This window comes from Varroa jacobsoni, unplaced genomic scaffold, assembly GCF_002532875.2.
Source record: "Varroa jacobsoni isolate VJ856 unplaced genomic scaffold, vjacob_1.0 scaffold_1303, whole genome shotgun sequence".
NCBI classification, from domain to species: Eukaryota; Metazoa; Arthropoda; class Arachnida; order Mesostigmata; family Varroidae; genus Varroa; species Varroa jacobsoni.
In genome coordinates, this window is record NW_019214205.1 from 146,795 (window position 1) to 168,566 (window position 21,772).

At 39.2% G+C, this 21,772-nt stretch overlaps 3 protein-coding genes across 5 annotated transcripts; 2 read left to right on the top strand and 1 right to left on the bottom strand.

The window, feature by feature from the left end:
* The first annotated feature begins 829 nt into the window (after positions 1-829).
* LOC147752347 (isovaleryl-CoA dehydrogenase, mitochondrial) lies at positions 830-21,562 on the top strand. 2 transcript variants are annotated; one of them, XM_086971757.1, is made up of 9 exons: positions 830-1,241; positions 7,046-7,200; positions 7,389-7,478; positions 7,678-7,899; positions 8,110-8,203; positions 8,660-8,796; positions 10,338-10,528; positions 12,800-13,059; positions 20,954-21,562. In XM_086971757.1, exons 2-9 carry the CDS (start codon positions 7,048-7,050, stop codon positions 21,094-21,096), a joined length of 1,290 nt encoding a protein of 429 aa, XP_086827883.1. In that variant the 5' UTR covers positions 830-1,241; positions 7,046-7,047; the 3' UTR covers positions 21,097-21,562. The 2 variants fall into 2 exon arrangements, with proteins under 2 accessions (XP_086827883.1, XP_086827884.1); XM_086971758.1 differs by lacking the exon at positions 830-1,241 and adding an exon at positions 1,712-1,893.
* LOC111268615 (asparagine synthetase domain-containing protein 1) lies at positions 2,413-4,889 on the top strand. Its single transcript, XM_022847701.2, has one exon. The coding sequence runs from the start codon at positions 3,079-3,081 to the stop codon at positions 4,780-4,782; it is 1,704 nt and encodes a 567-aa protein (XP_022703436.1). The 5' UTR covers positions 2,413-3,078; the 3' UTR covers positions 4,783-4,889.
* LOC111268617 (uncharacterized) lies at positions 14,968-17,293 on the bottom strand. 2 transcript variants are annotated; one of them, XM_022847706.2, is made up of 4 exons: positions 17,162-17,293; positions 16,368-16,500; positions 15,888-16,169; positions 14,968-15,718 (listed from the first exon to the last, which is right to left on the bottom strand). In XM_022847706.2, the coding sequence occupies exons 1-4, from the start codon at positions 17,193-17,195 to the stop codon at positions 15,487-15,489; spliced, it is 681 nt and encodes a 226-aa protein (XP_022703441.1). In that variant the 5' UTR covers positions 17,196-17,293; the 3' UTR covers positions 14,968-15,486. The 2 variants fall into 2 exon arrangements, with proteins under 2 accessions (XP_022703441.1, XP_022703440.1); XM_022847705.2 differs by having other exon boundaries at positions 16,368-16,509; positions 17,162-17,276.
* Positions 21,563-21,772: the final 210 nt, after the last annotated feature.

Genomic DNA, 21,772 nt, shown 5'->3' on the forward strand with positions numbered 1-21,772 from the left:
TGGCGGGTTAAGTCACGCACAACAAACAGCAAATACGTTACGTTTTTCAGCTGTAGCTAGTAGTAATAAAGAGTGACCAGTGACATAGAATCGCCCGATACATGAATGACGAAAGCCATAATAAGCCCAACTTTCTGGTTGGATAGAAAGCTCTTTAATTCTACTTCGCTATATGAAGAACAGCTGAAATTCGTTAGGTATGCTCCCGTTATCATTCCGATTTCTACCAAGCAGGGAATCAACTATAATGTGCGCCGCATACATAGATTTAAGTGATATCGTATTTGACGTTACGTGGCTCCATTACGCATTAGCGCACATTTTATGTAGTAGTATGTAGATATGAAATAGTGCAAACGTCAAAAGGGCTATGACAATATTAAAAGTTACACAAAAAAAATGTGCAAACCAAGTAGGAGGTTCGCTAGCAGTCGGGTATTCAATGCGTCAACTGGTGTGAAGTATAAGTGAACGAATTCAAAAGTCAGTGATACATACGAAAATTTTAACCACCCACCGTAGTACAGGTCGCGCTAAGCTGTGCATGACTGCTAGACGTAGTGGTCGAGTTTAAGTTCATACAAAATGTTCTTAAATCAGACCTACTATAACATGTCATAAATATACGACAGTTATTAACAGTGTGTTGTTTTTTTCTCATTCATATTCTTGTACTTTGCGCCTCCATACATACACTACACTCAACCTCCCACAATAGCAATAATTCCGTTTAAGTGGACAGTGCATGATCGCGGCGCGATACACGGCAAACCCCGATAATCCGCTAACTTCGCGGCGATGGTAGCGTTTGTAGAAGGTAAAAAAGCTGCCACGTCACACAAATTAAGAGAAACGACAGTCAAGCGGATGCGCGAGGCCTGTGTTTCTTGCTGTTCTTAGCACTGAATGATACGAAGCCTGTCTTAGACGGCGTCTGTTTTTGTGCAAAATTGACAGCGATGAATAATTGAAGAAGACACTTTGTCTACGCGACAAGAATTTGGATTCGCGTATGTGAGGACACTCGAAAGTAATTGGAATTATTAGAGTAGTACAGCTGTTCGTCACTCGAACGCAGGCAAAAAAAGTTAACAGATGAACATATTTTTGAGACAAGGGATCTATAATATTGTGCCACTGATAACAAGACGCAGATCAACTGTGCAAACAGCCGGTAGCAGTTTAGAAGGACTGTGCAGACGCGACTAGAGATGATCAATGTAACAACAAACCGTCCTCATGTAAGTAAAGACAATTACACGATGGAATGAAATATTTTTATTGTGTGATTATAGATTTTTCGGTATACCTTTAAGTGCAGCAGATCAACGGACTTATGATTGACAAGTGAAATGATATTCCACTGGAAATAAATTGTTCCAATTTCAGTTTGGAGTCTATCAATAGTCCTTATTTGTCAGTGGCGCGCTTAGCCATTGTCTTCATTTCCCCTCTCCTTCCCAGTCTCATTATACGATGATAAAATAAAATTTACTTCATTTCGTATCCGGGAGACTTATTGACGAAAGCCGCTTATTCGAATTAAATCTTCTATTTGTCAGGCTTTTGGCGAATTTTCAATTGTGTTTCAGTTTTGCGTAATCATAGCCTGAGGAACAGATGGTTACACTCTTAACATGTCTCAACTGCCTTATCTAATCGTTGTTTGGGTGCAGATATGCGAGGCTATCATATTCTACGGAAAGGTCGTTTTTAGGTCGTTTTTAGGTTGTCAGCAAACTCGTGTAGTATAAGATATTCGTGGTAAAGTTTATTTGCTTTTGAATGGTGTTAGTGGTCATCGAATCATTGTTCGACCGAATCATTGTTCGAATCATTGTTAAACCGACAGCACATGTTGGATTACTCAATCACTTCGAGAGACCCAAAAATGTATGCATTCCTTAGGACACTACAGATCAATAGAGTAAAAATGAATATACTGATACAATGAAAGGTTTTATTAATGAAAAATAATAATGCAATATTCAATCATTGAAATATTTTCCAATAAAAAGGTGGAGAGGATTATTATACACTAAACAATTACAATATAATGCCAAGACGAGTGTGTGCTATATAGTTTTGTTTGAGCTAAAAGATGTAGACATTGCAAAGCTATCCATTAATATTATTCCAGAATCTACTACGGCGTCCCAATCCGTCTGTGTAGATGGTAAAAAAAAGTGGCAACAGTTTTATCGCGAGTAGCACATGAATACATATCATAGCATATATCTGTTTCAATAGACGGCAACAGTGTCTCTATATGCCGGTATATCTTATCATATCATTCTTCGCTAACACAATTACATAATAGTTTTGAACATAAACCTTTTGCAAGATAGCGTTGTTACTCTTTTTGCTAACTAATCTGACTTAAAAAAGCAAAGTAAAAATATTGCTTACATGTTTATGCAGAGCTATGTTGTTCTTATCCAAAATGTGGGGGCGTTGACTACGCAGTTCATTTTCTATTGCTCCTATCCGCTATACTGAATCTTGTTGTGTGTTTGCGACAACATTAGAAATTCGAATAAATAACGCTTGTACGAGTGCGAATAGATAAGCGATCACGGTTTATACAGTAACAAGGCAATGCTTACGTTAACTATGTCACAATGGAAACAAGATCATTTTTGATGATCTGTATGATGTTCTATGAAACGGTAAGCTCTACTTCAAAATAGTGTTTAAATGTATGCACGTATAATACATATATATATATATATATATATAGTATACGGCGAAATAACTATCAAGCACTATATATCGTATTCGAAATCCGATTTACGAGCTCTACTGAATCAACGACCGAGTAAGACAATAGTACGTTTACTACGAGGAAGTCCTCGCGAACTACAAGCAACGGCACGAAGAAAGAGTTTCAAATTTTGGCGCCGCCCGAGAAGAGAGAGGTTGCCAGCTTAGAAGCACACATTCGAATTGCTGCGTGAGCATGTGGCATGCGTTTTTAATAAAAACAAATTTTTTGTATCAGAATCTCATGAAGTATGATATGTGATAGATAATTTCCCACTTGCATCATCGACTGCTTCGTTTCGCACAGCTAATACGATGTGCGGCCTCGGGCTAAGCTTGTGTTTGGGCAAGTGCTGCCAGTTCTCTTCGGCTAGTTGCGTTCGTCAAGAACTCGATGAGCGTACACTCAATCTACTCTGCCGTCGCGGGCCTGATCACTTTGAGAGAATCTCATTTGAGATGCCAGTAGATGCGGGACGCATAGTCAGCCTTAATCTCTGGGCGGCAGTGTTGAGTTTACGCGGCGATAGTATCTGTCCACAGCCCGCTAGAGGGTCCAATGGACTCTTATGCTTTAACGGGGAAATATACAATGGGTTGAATATTGCACCTGGTATGTCCGACACTGCAGCATTGCTTGAATCGTTATCGTCGACTTCCTCACCGAGTGCAGTGGCTGCACTCATCTCTTCACTTAGAGGACCCTGGGCTTTTGTGTACATTTGCCAAAAATCAAAAAAAATCTATATTGGTAGAGATATTTTTGGTAGAAAATGCCTTCTCATTCGAGAAACACCCTGTGGCTTCCAACTTACGTCTGTGGCTTATAATCATGATTCGGAAAATGAAAATAAATGGGAGGAAATACCAGCGCAAGGTGTATACGTGTATGATCTGCTTGAATCTTCTTGGGCTCTTATACGATGGAACAGAGCACCGTCTGGAAGTACAGATCACAACTTTGCTCCGTGTAAAGCTTTGCAACATGTTGCTCTAGCCAAGCAACGACTCACTTGTCCGATCACGGCGGCGCTAAGACGTGAGCTGCCGAAACACTCCTCAGAGGGAGACGGAGTTACGGATTATGGCACGTTATTGGAGATTTATGCAGATAAGGTTATGGCGTTTGAGGAAGTACTCACTAAGGCAGTAATCCGGCGAGTGGACAATATCCCGCAGCGATATGCGGGTATTCCAATAGGAATTTTGTTCTCCGGAGGAATCGATAGCACACTGATTGCGGCCATCGCCATGAAATCCTCTCCAGACCTCACCTTTGACTTGATTAATGTTGCCTTTGAGCACGAAGATTCACAAAGACATCTCAGCTTCGACACGCCAGATCGCTGTACGAGTATAGAGGCTTTCAAGGAACTAGAAAGCCTTCCTTGTATTGATACTTCAAAGGCTCGGTTAATCTGCGTTGATGTTCCTTATGATGAGCTTCAGTGTTCTCGAGCAAAGTCGCACGTGCCTAGGCTAGTGCATCCCATGACTACCGTCCTAGATGATTCGCTGGGATTCGCGCTCTGGTTTGCCGCTCGAGGTCGCGGACGTGAGTATAGAACTGCGCAACCGTACGAAAGCAAAGCGCGAGTGTTATTGCTGGGCATGGGTGCCGATGAACAACTAGGAGGATACAGTAGGCACGCTGCAAGTTTTAAGGGTTCCTCGTGGTCATCTTTGGGAGACTGCGTCGCCTTGGATATTGATCGCATTTCGTGGCGTAATCTGGGCCGGGATGATCGTATAGTCGCGGATTTGGGCAGGGAAAGTCGAACACCATTCCTCGACGAAGATCTTGTTTCGTTCCTGAACGATCTGCCTCTGGACCTCAAGATGCGATTGGATCTACCAAGGGGTGTGGGTGACAAGTTAATTTTGAGACTTCTAGCTTACAAAATGTGCCTCAAGGAAACTGCACGTCGCACCAAGAGGGCATTACAGTTTGGTTCAAGAATCGCCCACGCTGACCCTAAAAAAAGCAGAGGACATTATGTGTGCAATAGACTCGAATAGTAGCGCAATTTACGTATATGTAAATATCTACTTTTTAGTTAATAACATTAATAATCCATTATTTTTACAATATTGGTGAATAAAGAAAGACTATATGGGAACAGAAACATCGTCAGTCTTTAAAGCAATCTCAAGTTGATTGGAATTTGAAATTTCTGTTTACTTGTGAAAATTGATTTATGTAGGTTAGTAATTACTTAATCTACACATCGTTTCACTGGTTTAGTTAATTAAGGCTTCCCCTTATTTCTGATTGAGGCTACAATTAAAAATAGTTATGTACATATAGTTTTTTCCTATACCGTATTTATGTTAGTTCTGTTAAAAGGTATTATGACTGCATAATATTTTGCTGTGACATTTATGATTTTGAACAGACAAAATAAATTAAGGAGAGGTATAATAATACAAATGATCAAGCTTTTATACTCATTACGGCAGAAAAGTTAATTATGAATTTCGTCACTGAAATAAACGTACGCGGCACTTTAGCTAGCATGTATTCGACTACAAATAATTGATATTGGTCCAATAGTTGAATTGGCGATGCAATTAAATGCAACTAGACCTATCGTTTACCTAATTTTTGACCATGCTTTGTTTCAGTGTTAAATGTTAGTACTGCAAATAAGCTTTGAGGAAAAGGCGACATATACAACAGCACTAGGCCGTTTGGATAGCCAGATATTTTTGGTATAGCTACATATAAACATATTCAGTTAATTTTGCCAAGCCTCTACTGTCTCATGATTGTATGCTTCCTGTACACTTATCAAGGCATGTCTAACAGAGATGTACACCAGTTCCGTGCGTTTGCTTACCGGAGTTTTTTGTAGTTCCCTGAAATTTAGAGGAAACCACATTTGTAAGAACCGACTGCTATGCGTTTAATGCCTACATGAATGCTATGCGTGTTAATGTAAATGTACAACACATATTCGTTAACAAACTATTTTTGAAACAGTTTCACATTGACTATTTAAAGCTAGCTGGATCACATATATAGCTCCAGTTATATAGAGTAAGAAAGGGAGGCTTACATGATACGTTTAATGGCGTTCGGTTCAACGTACGCAAGCGTTGCTGTAATAAAATATAATGGATGTATAGTCTCAAGCATAGTTAGCAGACGGATGCTGATATTCGATTTTCTATTGTGATATCTCAATCGAAAGCTTATTGGAAGTACTTTATTTTATTGGTGTTTTATGTACGTTAGTTCACATTAGTTGTACGTTGAAAAGATAAAGGTAAACCAGCGCATTTGACATACTCTAGTTCACCTATATTATTTTTATATATCACAACCATATATGACGAACTATAATTTGTTATTCCACTATTAAGTATGTGAACCATTTATTACTATTTGCATAATATATAAAATGTTGATCACATACAATTGGAATAACGAAAAGTTTGAGTTAGCGTAATTAACACGACCTCGTAGTTTTTCAAAACTATCCTACTTTCAAAACACGATTTAAAACCTGATACTTTGAGCTAGCTGTCAATATTTGACGTACTTAGCTGTTACAGAACACTTATCTCCTTAAATTTATTTCGATTAAACATAAATGCCTCGAGCTTTTTCTGATCTCCGTCGTTAAGCAATGCTTTGAACATCTGGCTCTCGGCATAAAACAAAATCTGTTAACGTTCAGGCCATATGTTGTTAGGTTTAGTAGGCAAAATATTAGTGCCGGCATATAGTTAAGAAAATAATTAATTCATTACGCGTAGCCTAGGCAACAACGTTCTAAATAAATATTCCTGTTCGTCTAATCGAAATTATAATCGGTATCTTCTCGCTCAACGGGCAATGTTGCTCAGAGAAACCATATTAAAAAAACACAGATTAATTGATACAATTTTACCTGATTTGTGAGTAGATAATACTAGCTTTGCAGTAAATCTATACGGTGCGGTCATTTCGGATTATCTACGTATTCAATCAAAATATCTTAAAACTGATCGAACATATACGTTTATTACTATACTCACTGAAACTGTGTTATTTGACTAGAAGAAATATATCCAATACAGGACATTTGTAAAATAATTTTAAAGGTTTATTGATTACTTCTTACACGAAGTTTCTGTATGTATACGCTCTGCTATTTATTGTTCTACAACAACGCAGTAGATCAACGAAGTAAATATACGAAAATGTAGTAAACATATTGCGCTTATGAAGCTAATGTTAATAGTTGAATACTCAGTTAGCATAATTTTTAAAGAGTTAATTTTTAACTCTTTTCAGAAATGTTAACAATGGTCGGCAATCTTTTCCTGCGACGGGTGGTAAAGTCAGCAGTTCTTGGTGCATTCCGACCTGCCACTTTCATTTTTGCTCGTAGCGCATCGCATTACCCCGTTCCAGATGTTTGTTTTGGCCTTACAGAAGAACAGAAACAGGTTGCGACCTCTAAAATATTATAGAATAAACATGATAGCACTTAGTATAATAATGACTTTGTCCGTATTTGACGTACGACGCATTACAAAATTGTACGAAAATATGGTTGATAATTTGTTGACATTGTTTAATTTGCTCGTTCTACCTTTCTAGTTTCTAACTTTGACATATTTTTCGACGGTTTTAGCTTCGAGAATCTTGTTTTCAGCTCTTTCAGAAAGAACTGGCTCCGTATGCCGATGAACTTGATAAGAACAACAACTTCAAAAACTTCCGGGTGGGGTATTTTTTCAAGTTGTTATTATCAGAATATGCCGTATTCGTGATATATATATACATACATTTGAGCAATTTAGGAATGTAAGATTCCAAAAATCCATATTAAGCTATATTTGAAAGTTGGACTGAAAGTAATTTTCGTACCTGGCAATGGAAGTGCAAGTACTTGTTACCTTATACTAAGCTTCCTTTTGCAGGATTTTTGGAAGAAAATTGGTAACCAGGGTATGATTGGCGTGACTGTAAAAGGTGAATATGGGGGCTCCGATCTTGGCTATCTTGATCATGTTATTATTATGGAAGAAATGTCTCGCGTTTCGGGGGCCATTGCCCTCAGTTACGGTGCCCATTCGAATCTTTGTGTAAACCAGATCCACAGAAATGGTAACGAAGACCAGAAAAGAAAGTATTTGCCAAAGGTACGTAGATTTTTCCCTAAATGACTAAACTCTCTAGCTTCCTATTTCAGATAAGGCGATTTTTCTACTTAATTATTAGAACAGTGATATTTAATTAACATATTAACATAAATCACACATTGTATTTTTTTTACAAGTAACGTGCTTATTTCCTTTATAAAAGCGCAGTTGATCAGATTGTATGCTTCTGCCGTATTTGTTATTAATCAGTTATGCAGCGGGGAGTATGTTGGGGCGTTAGCGATGAGCGAGGCTGGCGCAGGATCAGATGTTGGTTCAATGAAACTCACCGCGGTACGCAAAGGTATGCATCGTCTCCAATACAACATTGCATCTATGAAGAACCATTTTCTCAAGGGCTATTTCTACAAAAAAATAATAACACGCCTGAGAAGGTGCCTGTTTATTTTCTGCGTTGCACTTGGTTTTCTGGAGTTTTTTTTTTGGTGAAGGGGACGGCGCAAGTTTAGTTTAAGTTCAATGTGAATTATGATATGTTTTTTACTTTCCAGGGATTGAAAAAAATAATCCTAACACCCAGCGACATTACCTTAACAATACTGATCATCGTCATTACACAATAATGAATAATGAGCAGATAACAGTTCAGTCAAAAAAAACGTGTTTGTACCCTTGCTTTAGGGAAAGCGGTCTCGTCTAAATTGCTAAATCTGAAGAGCTAATCGGTGTTTCAGTAAGACTCGCTAACCTGGCTAACGTCTAATAACCAACACGAGTCAATTTATTCTCTAAATTTCAGGTGACGAGTATATTCTAAACGGAACGAAGTTTTGGGTTACAAATGGGCCGATCTGTGACGTTCTGTTTTTATACGCGCGAACAGATCCGAACGCAAAGAAACAGCATCACGGCATTAGCTGCTTCATTGTCGAAAAGGTTCTGTGTAAACCTTTTTTTTTGCCTTAGGAAAGGACACTTGCAAATAGCATGTTAACTTAGATGTATCATTATAAATACTCTGTGATTAAGATAACTGTAGACTCGTAACAATCCGACAAACAAGCATACACTCCACTTTCGCTCGAAGGATCCATAATGATACACGCTAAAATACAATAAGCAACAAACGATCTTTTTGCGTATGAAACTGGTTGCTGATGGACCACAAATTCCTCGCTTTTAAAATATAAATGTTACTCACATACGTGGATGTTTGCTCATTGGCACGTCCTAGGATCGAAGGCAGTACCTTTGGTATATGTTATAATTCTGAACCGACCCTTTACAGCATCAGCGATTTCTTTAAGAAATGAGTGTTGGAAATCTTACGCCAGAAATTGCCGCACGGTCTCATGGTCGGATCACTTTTGCAAGAACTTGTTGACAGATTACGACGAAGCCCAGGCGCTCAATGATAAGGAACTTGCGTTTCCAGCTCCTTCAGATGCCTTGAAAGCGCATCGATAACCGCTGTTTTTTCAGAAATAATGAGCAACTTTTGGCAAAGCGCAACAGCGCACTATTTTACATTCTTAAGCATTGTTTAAAGCCTACAAGTTCGTTTATTTGCTTGTCAGACAAAATATCGAATCGTACCTGTTAGATCGCGGCGCGCTGTTTTTTTTTTATCATAAGCATTCCATCGTATAAAATACTCACAGTTCTTACTCTAAGTCTAAACCTTAATAAACAGGCAGATATTATTCAGAAAGATTCGGTTATCTACGTTGGTGCGTACCTCGGAGATGAAAGCATTTAGCGAGTTACCATTTATGAAAGTATCATTGATCTCAGTAACCTTGATGGCAAACTCTTTTCTTCTCACGGTTTGCTGCGATTGACAAGATGGTGGTAACAGGCGTACTCTTGAACGCGATATTTAGAGGATAGGTCAGGCAGTTCGCCCATATGTTGCGCCAGAGCCTCCATGGCAGGAACCCTTCCGTACTTACTCTTACAATGGAAGTCAATGGTCTATCTACAGAAAACCCAATCGCTCCTTATTGCTAACCTGCGGTTCCTCCCTTTGGCAGTTATATTAGACCAAAATTAAATGTTTTTCGTTTTCGGTGAAGAAGCTAAGAGTAACAGCTCGGAGCATATCTTATGATGTCCACCCACACTCAAACTTGTACATATGTACACGTTTTGGCTAATGTGAGAAATTTTCTATATATATAAAAAAATGCATAAGCTTTATATTAACATTTCTACAGGTAAATTTACTATTTGCCATCTTTGTCGGCAAATCGCTATTTACCAATCCCCTAACACTAGTTGTTATAACCTGCATTTTTATTTATTTTCGACACGGTATCCGTTTGGTTTGACCGATCACTTAGTTGGCAGATGTGGATACACACCGACTAAAATAGCTAATTTTGTGCAATACTTGGATTCAAAATCATACCCTGCGAATGCCGTCTTCGAGATAAAAATTGCTACATCTAGGTAATGTGTTTTCTATTTATTTTAAGGGTACTCCTGGTTTCACCGTGGCCCAAGAACTGGACAAATTCGGAATGCGTGGTTCGCCTACAGGAGAATTGGTATTTGAGGACTGTCGAATTCCGGCCGGAAACTTGGTGGGCAAGCTTAATAAGGGCATGTACGTACTCATGAGCGGACTCGATTTCGAGCGACTTATTCTTGCTGCTGGACCTCTCGGGTATGTTTTAAGCACTTGTTTATAGAAATGATCCACTTTTAAATAACGTGCTGAGGGACTAGAGGGCTTCAGCCTATTCTGTGATAAGTAGGGCAGAATGTTCGATGCTGGTGGCGAAACACCTGAGTTAGCGAGGAAATATTTGTCCATTGTATAACCTGTATGTTGTAACCTGGTTAACTGAAAGATCCATGAAAGGTATGGACAATACAACGCTGGGAAGCGAAATCATGGCGTACATCACAATCCTACTGCATCTCGTGAAAACATTAGAAAGCAAAGCGGAAATCCTAAATAGTAAGCCGACGTGCCCAACAACACAACCACACCCCTGGAGAATAAAAGGATAAACATGTTCGAACAGCAGGAAACTACCGGTGCTGTGAGTCTGTCGACAATTACAAAGTTGGCTGGGAGACGTTGTCGTTGAGTTTCTTAGAGCGTCTGGCCTTGCACTTAAACATTGGCTCTGTCGTAGGTATCGTTGCAATAATCTGAGTAAGCACAAAATCAAATACGTCGGATAGAATACGCGGGACAGCTCTTGGTATACATTTCTGTCAGACTAGGCCTCAAGGTCCTCTTAGGACAATCGCCCGTCAGAAGGAATAAACTTCTACCTTGTAAATTCGACTTAAAGCAACTCCTAGAACAAGCTCATTATTTTCCCAATTATATTGAGGTCTATTTGTATCATTTCATCAACCCTTCGCAGACTTCAGTCCCAGAATGCTTTTGAGCTACTGGAAACATTACGACCGGCAGCGGGGCCACTGGCCGTAGCGTTTGAGGTGATCTACTGGAAGACATATGCTATCCGGCGCCAGAAGTGCCTGGAACAGCAGGAACCTACTCTCTAAAGGCCAAGTGTTAGTTGTATAAATAATTAGGCCCTTGCAAACTTACATCATGTCTTATCGTCTCATCAGTGCTCATCGGCCACTCCGCTGGAATGTCCTCATCTAATCACACCGAACTTCATCGGGTCCCACCGTTCAGAACAACGAGATACAAACCGAAACGAGTAAGGTTAGACCAGGAGTTTGGCCTGGAAGTGACTCAGACGCTTGAGAGTCTACCCTTAAAGAAGACTTGGGAATGAGCATTTTGTAGTATTCAGCAAGTATCTTCGCTCCGAGTTGCTTTCCCCTCATTAAAAGGATGTGACGTCTCGTTATTTCAAAAGGCAAAGACGACTCGAGGTAACGGACATCATAGCGCGGGATTCCGAAGAGAAGCGTTTGCTGTAAACTTGTCCTGTATCTGGTGGCAGGAAGACTGTATTTTTGGAGAACTTGAGTGCGATACCCAAATTGAGCAATCTATTGAATTCAGGAAAAACTATTCAGCCGAAGCGACACGCAGAATCTTACCTGTGATGTCAAGCGAATTTTAGGTGACACTTGTTATTATATTTACCGAGTGTTTGATAATCTCAAAGCTGCCTTCGACTCCAAGTAACCTTGGTCTTAGGCATCCTCGCCGACGTCAGAGCTCTCGTCAATGAGCTTAATTTAATAAAATAAATGCTCCAGGAAGACAGATTTATGATGGAGTCTCGAAGCTGCCAGTGTTCTTCTAGGTTAAATATGTAACCCAAAATGAAAGCTTAAGCCCTCTTTTTCCTTAGTTATGGTTAAGGATTTTCCGGACAAGAGACATGAATTCAGAAATATAGTGGAGGTTTCCCTGTATGAAGACGATTTATTTATTTAAGAAAGCAATCATTATCATGTGCAGCAAGCCTTAGCCAGATTACGTTCTGCCGTCTCGGAATTAGAACTGAGTGTCAAACCAAGCAATACTGAGGTCATGAAAATTAGGAGGGCAGCCGTGTGGTGGCTCGTGGGTGCGTGGAATGTCTGAACCGAGCAAAAACTTCATTCTTAAAGAAAAACCGTAGGAGTGCACCAGACAACGCATAACAGGTTTTGCTACTTCATGGTGGCGACGCTAGTTGCCAGGCAGCCTGACCTAGTAACTGGAACCGAATAATAACAGTAGTATGGTGTATAAACATACATACGTCTAGAAGAAGAGCTTCACTGAATAAAATGGATTTTGAGACTCTTCTATATAAAATAGTAGATGTAGATTTGAGCTAGTAGGAAAATCAAGTTCCGATACTACAAGCTCCACCGTTTTGAAGCTTAACAGGAAACCCATTCTATAAGCATCCTTTATACAGATGTATTGTATCGTAGTGTCTTTCGTTGGATTTTATCACCAATATCTAGTTTAGTTAGTTATTGATCGTTTTGGATATTGCAGCATCATGCAGGCGTGCTGTGACGTTGCTTTCGAGTACGTCCACCAACGCCAGCAGTTCGGTCAGCAAATCGGCAAATTTCAGATGATTCAGGCCAAGATGGCTGACATGTACACGACAACCAATGCATGCCGGAGTTACGTTTACTCGATGGCACGCGCTGTCGATCAGGGCCATCTTGTTTCAAAAGATTGTGCTGCAGTTATACTTTACTGTGCCGAAAGGAGTACTCAAGTTGCTCTGGATGCCCTTCAACTGCTCGGTACGTTAACAGACGAGAATTGTGATAACTAATTCTTTAGGTGTTACAAGTTTTGATCATTTCAGTGTTATATTATTCTACGCATAGGTGAGTGGTTTTCGTTGGTATAGGTATTTTCATTTCATGACTTGTATAGGTCCACATTTGTTCTCTTTCTCTAATGTTCCTGTTATGTAACAAAAAAGCAACAATTAGTCAAAACGTATCAGCTGTCTAAACAAAAGGTGTTTGTTTAAATTAAAGAGATCGATTAAATAAAGTATTCATTCTTGATTAAGAGAAGCCTTGAGTTTTTGAACACGGTCGCGATAAGGTGATTACCGCCGGCGAGTTCAAAGCGCAGTTATTTTTTTTCAAGTAATATCATTTTCAAACTTATTTACAAAACCGTCTCTCACTGCTAAGGAATACCTGAAGCTCATCTTCGATAAATCCCTTACTTCTACACAAATGACATTGCGACACTTTAAAGAAAGAGTTACTATTTTTCGTATGCTCTGGGCTTGTTAGCCAACATACAACCATAATTCTCTTAACAGGTATGCACCGCAAGATGTTTATGATGACCTGAGTTAAATAGCTCCCTCCACGCTTAACAAAAAAAAATAACATGGATGTTTATTGACACATTAGCCTGTTTTATATATTGAAAGTGTTTCTAATACGCTTCTCTCCAAATCACTTCGACACAAATGTAGTGGACACTAATGTAATATTTGCCCTATTCGTGTAGAATTAAAAAAAAATATTTCACATGGTGTTGAATTTGTGTCCTAAAAGAAATAATTTGGAACAACGTGCCAGGTCACATTTCCTAATTCTGGGTTTTTAACAGACCTATTAGCGAGTACTGCGAGTACCCGTCAACTATCTTCACTTGATTCGAACTGATACACTCTTTGCACTCGAGCAGCATGATCGACCTACCTTAGAAACCTGCTAAAATCGACTTTTTTATCTTGATGCACCACAGGTATTCCACCTGTCGTAACCTGATTGTTATAATGGTTACGTTAGCAATTAAGGCGTCTTCTCGACTTAGCAATAATAGTTCGACAGGCGTACGACACAGCACAACATTAGTAGTACTTAAACCTTTGTGTTGGGTCAGTGACAGCGTGTCCTCATAAAGGTTACCCTGACCCTAGTATAAGTTTTCTTTCTAACTTATTCAAAACAATTACAAATAAAGCTAATTTACTCTCTTAAGCACGCAATCTCGTCCCTTAAGGCAGAACAATTACAACGATAGCTAACGTGCCATAAATATAGCGTTTTACAGAAGCATGACACTAGCGCTATTCACTCAATATTTTGTTTACATTCGTAATAGTTCTTCTTATCGGTTATTGTTAGTATTCTGTTATTCAATTTATACATGTATCGTGTCACCCGGCGTGCGCAAAGCGTATTTATATAATGATGAGTTTTAATTATATACGACTTCGTGCGTTGTCGCATACAGAAAAAGCTAAGTGGTCGTCTCCAGTTGAGCGCAGACTGAGGCTGTCGTTTTTATGTAGCTGGATCACTTTTGTTCCCTCAATGTACATCTTAAATTCTTAATTCAATCATGACCTTAGACTACGAATGCTTTACAGTAGACAGACTTTCCAATAAAGTTTCCGTGCGAAATAAAGGTAGTTCACTGTTTTCAAATAAATTTTTACGGACTGTTTGTGCCTCTATCGAAGGTATAGGGTAATCCATAGATTTTATGGGTCTCTAATTTTTACTCTTCAAATTTAGAGTAGATGCAGTACGTATCATAAATGCCTAGGAGAGCCGTGCTAGGAAGAGCACGACCTCATGTCTGTCACGAAATTAAGAGAACAAAACTGAGATTATTAAAAATAATCTCGTAGCTTGACAATGAAATTTACCAGTTAAAAGCACTGGTCAACGGCAGAACTGGGTGTAACTCTTGAAATATTTATTAGTAGAAATATCATGTCAAATTATTATTCTGTTTACCAAAGGTACTTAGAGCCTTCAGTATGGTTCTACCTATATACATAATGTATGCTCTGGTTTTTCAGTTATTTTTCCAAATATATCAATCTTACAATTTCTATTGCAGTTATATACCGCAAGCTACTCAAAAAAAAAGATTCGATTTATATCAGTCCTTTGAGGTTTCTTCAAATGTCCTCTTAGGAGTAACTAAGTATTGGAAACAGCGAAGCCCTCATATGATTAGATATGGAGGCGCGGGTAGTTAATCACATCTTCATCTTTTTGGTCGATTGTTAGCAAGGTTCATTGCGGGCGGTCAAATCGACGTTTTTCGATTATGTACCAATTACCACACTCGGTCATAATCGGAACGTGAAAACAAGTTTACATTACGGAATATACATTACGATGCCTTTAAAGAAAATATATGGGTTTCGGTGTTGTAAGCTGAAACAGATATATCAGAACGCCTTAGAAGCTTAGGAGCTCAATGAAAGGCAGGAGAGCCGTCTGGTATTTCGTTTGTTCGCTCACTTCTAGCTGGTCGTACTTCTCGCATGCGTCTGCCTTAAACCCAGCGCAGATAGGTCCTACTGCTGCTCCCGCGGTTCCGTTAACCATGTCATCTATGAATCGAGCATGCTCTACGGAACATGCCTCTTGAGAGACGTCATGAAGGCATTTGCCGACCTTGGCGAGCAAACTTGGAGAGCAGCCACAGAGAAGAAACAGGATTATAGTGGTAGTCTAGTAAACGATAGCTCGTCGTTGTTAGGAACATTTTTATGTAGCAGAAAATGTACAATAGCGACAGCCATCAATGAAGAAAAAAAAACTATTTAGATGTTATAACTGCCTGACTATTAACTTACCAGCAAGCTCTACCTACGCGTTCGTCCACAGGAGCTTTAACGGCAGCCTCAGCCTCAGCCGCCAAATGCTTTTCACATTGTTGCAATTTGTTTCCGACTTTATTTAGGCATGGAACGAACTTGGCGTAATCTTGACCAGTTTTGTGGCTGGGGTCACATCGATGCACGCGTTCATTTTCAGCTCCTTCAATGATCTGTTTGAATACGCGTTTCGCTGAATCAGATAACTGACAGTCACCTTCAGCGATGTCCTGCAAACATTTGGCAGCCTTAGCACCTTTTCTGAAAAAAAAAAGACCCAATGCAGAAACAACGCATCATTACTGGTTGTTGCTTTGGCTTAAGACTAGTAAACACATCCGCAAAATAGAGAAAGGCCTCGCCTGAATACGTTTCTCATTGTCACAATAGAGCGACTGTAGTTCTGATGCTATTTGTTGTTGATGTTTCTACTGAGGGAAACTGTTGATTACAACTCACTCGCACTCTTTAGCAATCTCCTGTGGGTCGATTGGAAGAACTGTGTTCTCCGAGTACATTATAATGTCCTTGGCGCATTCGTCTGCCTGTTTCAAATTGCAGACGTCGGCACCTGCGTAAGGCGATATAACCACTGCAAGAGCTCAAAATAAAAATTGACTACGTTATGCCAATATTAGCCCAACACGCAGTGCATTAAATGCAGACGTGCGTAGCATTGCATTGACCCACGGCTCAATATACACGTTACCCTTTGACAAGAATTTACCTAGATTGCACAAAAATTATGGATTATTAATAACCAATAATACTAAATAATATACATATATATGTATATAAGGCGAATATATCTCTCACCGTCATATAGAGGTGTACGATGGCTTAATAACTTCCCTTCTACTGTTACATTTTAGAAATACATGTTATTAATTGTAACATAGAAATTATTATATGCCATACAAATTATTAAAAGTTCACCTCAGAAACGTTTTGTACTCTAAATGTGTTGTGGTTTGGTGCGTTTTATTGTGTTGGGTATTACTACCGAATGTAATGCATCCAAGCGCCATTTCCCATACAATTATAATAAAAAATGCCATTTTATGTTCTGCTGTTTGGGTGATTTGGTAAAGGCAAGCTGGAAATATGCCCGATTTAGCTATCATCGATAGTCTTAATTGCTGTTTCGGGTGTTAGGTTCGTTACGTTAGGGACTTTCTGCTTGCCAAGGTTGTCGTTGCAACTTTTTACCATAACTTCATTTCTATTCGAAGTAAAACTGGAAACAAACTTACCCAGGCCAGCGAAGAGTAGAGTGAATTTGTTCATTACCAATGCTTTATTACGATGCGATTATAAATGCGATTTATTACGCTGTAGGGTTCACTGCGTTGCTACATTAGAAATTCGCTGGTCTTTTATATGTCCGAGATCGTGTACGATTTCTTAGCATCCTCTCACCACTTGCATCGACTTGTCTTTTTGAATACAGAATTAAATTTAATCATCTTTTCCTATGATGAATTTGAAGTTTTCAACGGTCTATCATGATTGTGCGAACTGAAATAGCATTATTTCATCACCCAGTACCATGGCTTCCTTTCAAAGTCAGAGGAAGCGGAGGGTAAATTAAATTATAAAGGAGTGAATGCGACACCCTGAGAAACAGTTTACCCTTAAACAGTATTAAAGATCATTAGCATACTGCTACTGGTCGTCTTTAGAAACAATCAACATTTGGTATTTACCTACCCGCGAGCATAGTATTTTGCAAATGACTCGCTGGTACTTCCGTCCGAAGATTTCCACGGCCCTTTCTTGTCTCTGGCAGCAGCGCTCTGAAAGAGTGATCGGGTCGACTAGCAACGATGGAAGCAAGTTATGATACTGGAAACGATTCCATATAGCTGGGTGATCGATTTCTAAGATGGTCGGAGAACGAAGATCTCCAGAAGAAATAAGATGATAGACTGCTAGCAGCTAGGAACAAGTTAGCAGCTATAGATGACCTTGTAAGGATATGGAAAAAAACAATACTATCATTTTCATTGTCGAATTTATCGTTACGGGCTTTATCGAAGTCAATGCGAAGGCATAATAATTAACAAAAAATTATACCACGTGAAACCCAAAAGAACAAATTAGATAATCAGTAGTTACTCTTAATTCTTGTTGTTGCGCTGCAGCTTGGCTTCCCCTTAAAGCTAAAGCCGTCTTCGAAGGCTAGAGGAATCATAGCATTCTGTATGTACACCAATCCTATTTAAAGGGAACGTTGATTTTGATAATGTATACGATTAGTATTTCCGCTTTTTATGGTATAAAATTCGATCAAATCTAAGCGTCAATTTATGTAGACCATAAATAATTTATGTTTCTATCACTCTGATTTATCTCGGAGTGCAACTCGAATTCAGCCATGGGTTTATAACTAGAATTTGTCAATTGATTTTAAAACTAGCCACGCATTGAAAAATATTTTCTTTTTCTTCTAGATTGTTTTTTGTTTTCTGTTGCACTTTTATGCAGATACACGATGCACATCGCAGCTTTTCAGCTGATAAAAGCTTTTTTAAAATTTAGAGTTCTGCTACTACTTTATGAAGTTCGTTTTTTATTCTTAGGAGAGAAATATATTACCGAAATTATTCTCTAATCGACAGTAGATTTCGTGCAAAATAGCAACGAGTTCTTAGGCATATTTAATCGAAGTAAGTAGCAAAATGTGGCCCAGAGTGTTCTTGTTAGTGGCATGTTGGACCAATAAAACTGTGGTATCCTACGTCGAGCGCCTTCGAACGGAATTTTCTATGTCCCGTTGGCATACCGCTTAGTGATCGTGGCATCGTACGACCAAAGTGTTGAAGCTTTACCAGCAAAACGGTCGACTTCAAAGTCCTCTAAAACATGTTGATCATTTTGTTGGTCGCTAAAAAGCAGCACAATGTATTTCGATAATATTTTTAAGTGACTTGCCGCAAAGATGCAACCAATTGACTTCAGGCCAGAGATGGCTATTCCAGGCAAAGTCGAACTCGCACCGCCGCTCATCCCGTACAATTTGGCAACGATCCCAGGCCATTAGGAACTCGTTGACCAAACCTCATATATATTTAGATAAGGATACCATACTAAACTCAAGTAAATCTTGTTTCGATACTTTGAACGAATCAAGTAAACTGCATTGCTGTCGTGCGCGTCTTTGATCAAAAATACGGCTAAAAGTGGTATCGTACGTTATACAGTCATGGCTTATTATGAGTCGTGCATAACCAGTATAATTGTTGTGATGCTGGTTATGCACGACCCATCATATCCATTCAAGAACCTTGCAGTCTTTTGCAGATTCGAGCAAAAGCAAGCCCTACTGCAGACAAAATAATAACTAGGTTGAAAAAACGAACTATGAATGGCAATTCCTACTACAGGAATGGCTAACTGGGAAAGTTACACTTGCTTTGATGCGGTCACTTTGGTATAGACAAATAATTCTAGAACGAAATGCAGCCCCAGTACTAATATCCAGGCCATTCGCAAGCTAACTTCTTACTGCCTGACGAGAACTTGCAATATGTAACTAATGTTCACTGACAAGGTTAGCTCAGCATCAAATCCTTTTCCCTAGCTTTGTTCAATGGCCAGCTTAATCGCCGGAAGAACAAGACATCCTTACCCCCCCCCCCCCCCCCCACACACACACACACGACCCCTTTCGCGCGACTGTAAAGCAAAAAACCAGGCACATTTATATTTTTTCGAGAATAGATTAATCGTCATTAGCTTTTTCAGAATCGTACGTCAAAGCAATCAGTAAGTAACACGGTGCTATATTACCTTTCTCGTAGCAGCACTTATTTTCAACGGTTAGATCAAATACATTTCAGCCCATAGGATCCCTATTGTCCTAGATATGAGGTGATAGTTACTAACTATTGCATTGGAATATAATAGACGTACCGTAAGCGCTGTCTTTTAGTTTTAACCCCTCTTTCTGGGTTTGTAGCCTTTATTAGAATAGCCTATAGAATAGAACGTATTTTGATTTGGTCATCGGCGTAAGCTTTAAGTATCAATAAAATGTTCGAAGACCTCTCGCAAGCAAATCAGAACGGGGCTCAGGCAAAAGAGGAAAAAAAAATTACATTCAACCTAAATGAAATATAAATCTTCGCGTTAAAAAATTGTGTGCACCACATGAACGAATAACAGCTCTGAAATCCTAGATGGCTACCAGAAAGAGGCGTCAAAGGAACTTCACCAAAACAAAATCTGCAGGCTGTTATTAATCCTCGGGGAAGCATTTATACAAACCAAGAGTACGTTATTCTATTTGACACGGCTAACTATGTAATGTCGTTATCGCTTCGCTTGTCCCATGAAAGGATAGTACACACAATATTGTTAGAAACAAGCTGATTTTTTTCATGTAATTGTATTGGATTAAAGGTTGTATAATAATAATATAATGATGATTCACAAGAGATCTGTAGCGAGAATATTAATGACGTTCAGTGTGTCTAAACCGTATGAGTATATAAACCACTGTGGTAGACTGTTGTTGTCAAACCATTCCATACTAATGTCAATTTGTTTCTTGAACAATTCGATAGGTAAATGTATTATAGAAACGGACCGATTTATGCGGCGTTGGCCCATCGAAATGGCTATATTTTTCGATTAATCGAGAGCGAAGCAGATACTTCACAGATGGTGCTTCTCAACTGTACGACAGTATTGAAGTGCACGAACGAGCAGAGCTGAGAAGAAGTCTCTGATCAAATTGATTTCAATTTCACACCTAAGAATTGCATAAGAACCTGCTGTTTCGTTGTCGATTTTCTAATATGGTCAAAGGAGGATCTAAGTCATTGATGGGTTAGGACGAGTCATACCAAATACATTATTTTAATAATGAGATTCGGGATATGGATACCGATTGCGAACGACTTCTTGGAAAACTAATATACCTATCCGTATACGACCGTCTAAGTTTGTTGTTTCGTTCAGGTATTTCTTAGGCTCAATGCTTTCAGTGGTGTCAACAAATTGCGTTCCGTTTCTAATATAATTTTATCCTCTGAATTTAGGCGGAAATGGTTACATCAATGAATATCCAACAGGCCGATTCCTGCGAGATGCCAAACTCTACGAAATCGGGGCGGGTACGAGCGAAATTCGTCGTTTAATAATCGGTCGGGCGCTTAATGCCGAGTACGGCGTCACGTCTTAGCTATCATAGGGTAATTTCTGCCCTCTGAAACACTGCGATTATCCTTCGTGACAGTATTCAACATAGGTGCATGACGGTGTGATCCGTAGGGATGTGTAGCCGTCTTTATGGAACGTTACTGCAAGTTGAAATTGAGTTTAATTGGGCGAGACCGTATAAAATGTATCGGTAAGGCCGTACTGTAATCCAGAACTGTGTTCCTCTAAATACACTATGCTACATTGTTGTATTTGGTCGTCAAAAAAATATATATATATATCAATATTGCATATTCATGTATTCGGTGCTTCTGGATTGTGTTTGGGTGCACAAGTATTACGAAAGAACTTTTATCTCTTTGGGTTCATAAGAGAGTCTTTAAGACTGTACTCGTACTACTCACAACGATGTATCAGCATCTAAGGCTTGTTGCCAAATCCTGAAACACACAACTGACTAATAAATATGTTTTATATATGAGCACGTATTCGTTTGGTGTTTGATCCAGTCATATGTTCACTGGGGTTATTGAACGTCTATCCAGCGACATTCATTCGCTAACTCTAGCTTGCTTTAAATATAGTCGTAGGTCCTTTGCGAATTAGAAATCGTCTTCGGCCTTCATTTTAAAAAATTGAGTAAGAGCTTCCTAATTGAATTAGTACATGCCGTACGAGGCATGTGCACCAGGTGCTGT

Bases quoted from the DNA above. Each gene is read 5' to 3' on its own strand.
- LOC111268617 (XM_022847705.2), bottom strand. From the start codon at position 17,195: ATGAACAAATTCACTCTACTCTTCGCTGGCCTGG. The intron at 16,170-16,367 runs GTGAGTTGTAAT...TTTTTTTTTCAG, and splicing joins GAGATTGCTAAAGAGTGCGA to AAAAGGTGCTAAGGCTGCCA. The intron at 15,719-15,887 runs GTAAGTTAATAG...CTGCTCTCCAAG, and splicing joins CGCGTAGGTAGAGCTTGCTG to TTTGCTCGCCAAGGTCGGCA.
- LOC111268615 (XM_022847701.2), top strand. From the start codon at position 3,079: ATGTGCGGCCTCGGGCTAAGCTTGTGTTTGGGCAAGTGCTGCCAGTTC.
- LOC147752347 (XM_086971757.1), top strand. From the start codon at position 7,048: ATGTTAACAATGGTCGGCAATCTTTTCCTGCGACGGGTGGTAAAGTCA. The intron at 7,479-7,677 runs GTGGGGTATTTT...TTCCTTTTGCAG, and splicing joins ACAACTTCAAAAACTTCCGG to GATTTTTGGAAGAAAATTGG. The intron at 8,204-8,659 runs GTATGCATCGTC...TCTAAATTTCAG, and splicing joins ACTCACCGCGGTACGCAAAG to GTGACGAGTATATTCTAAAC.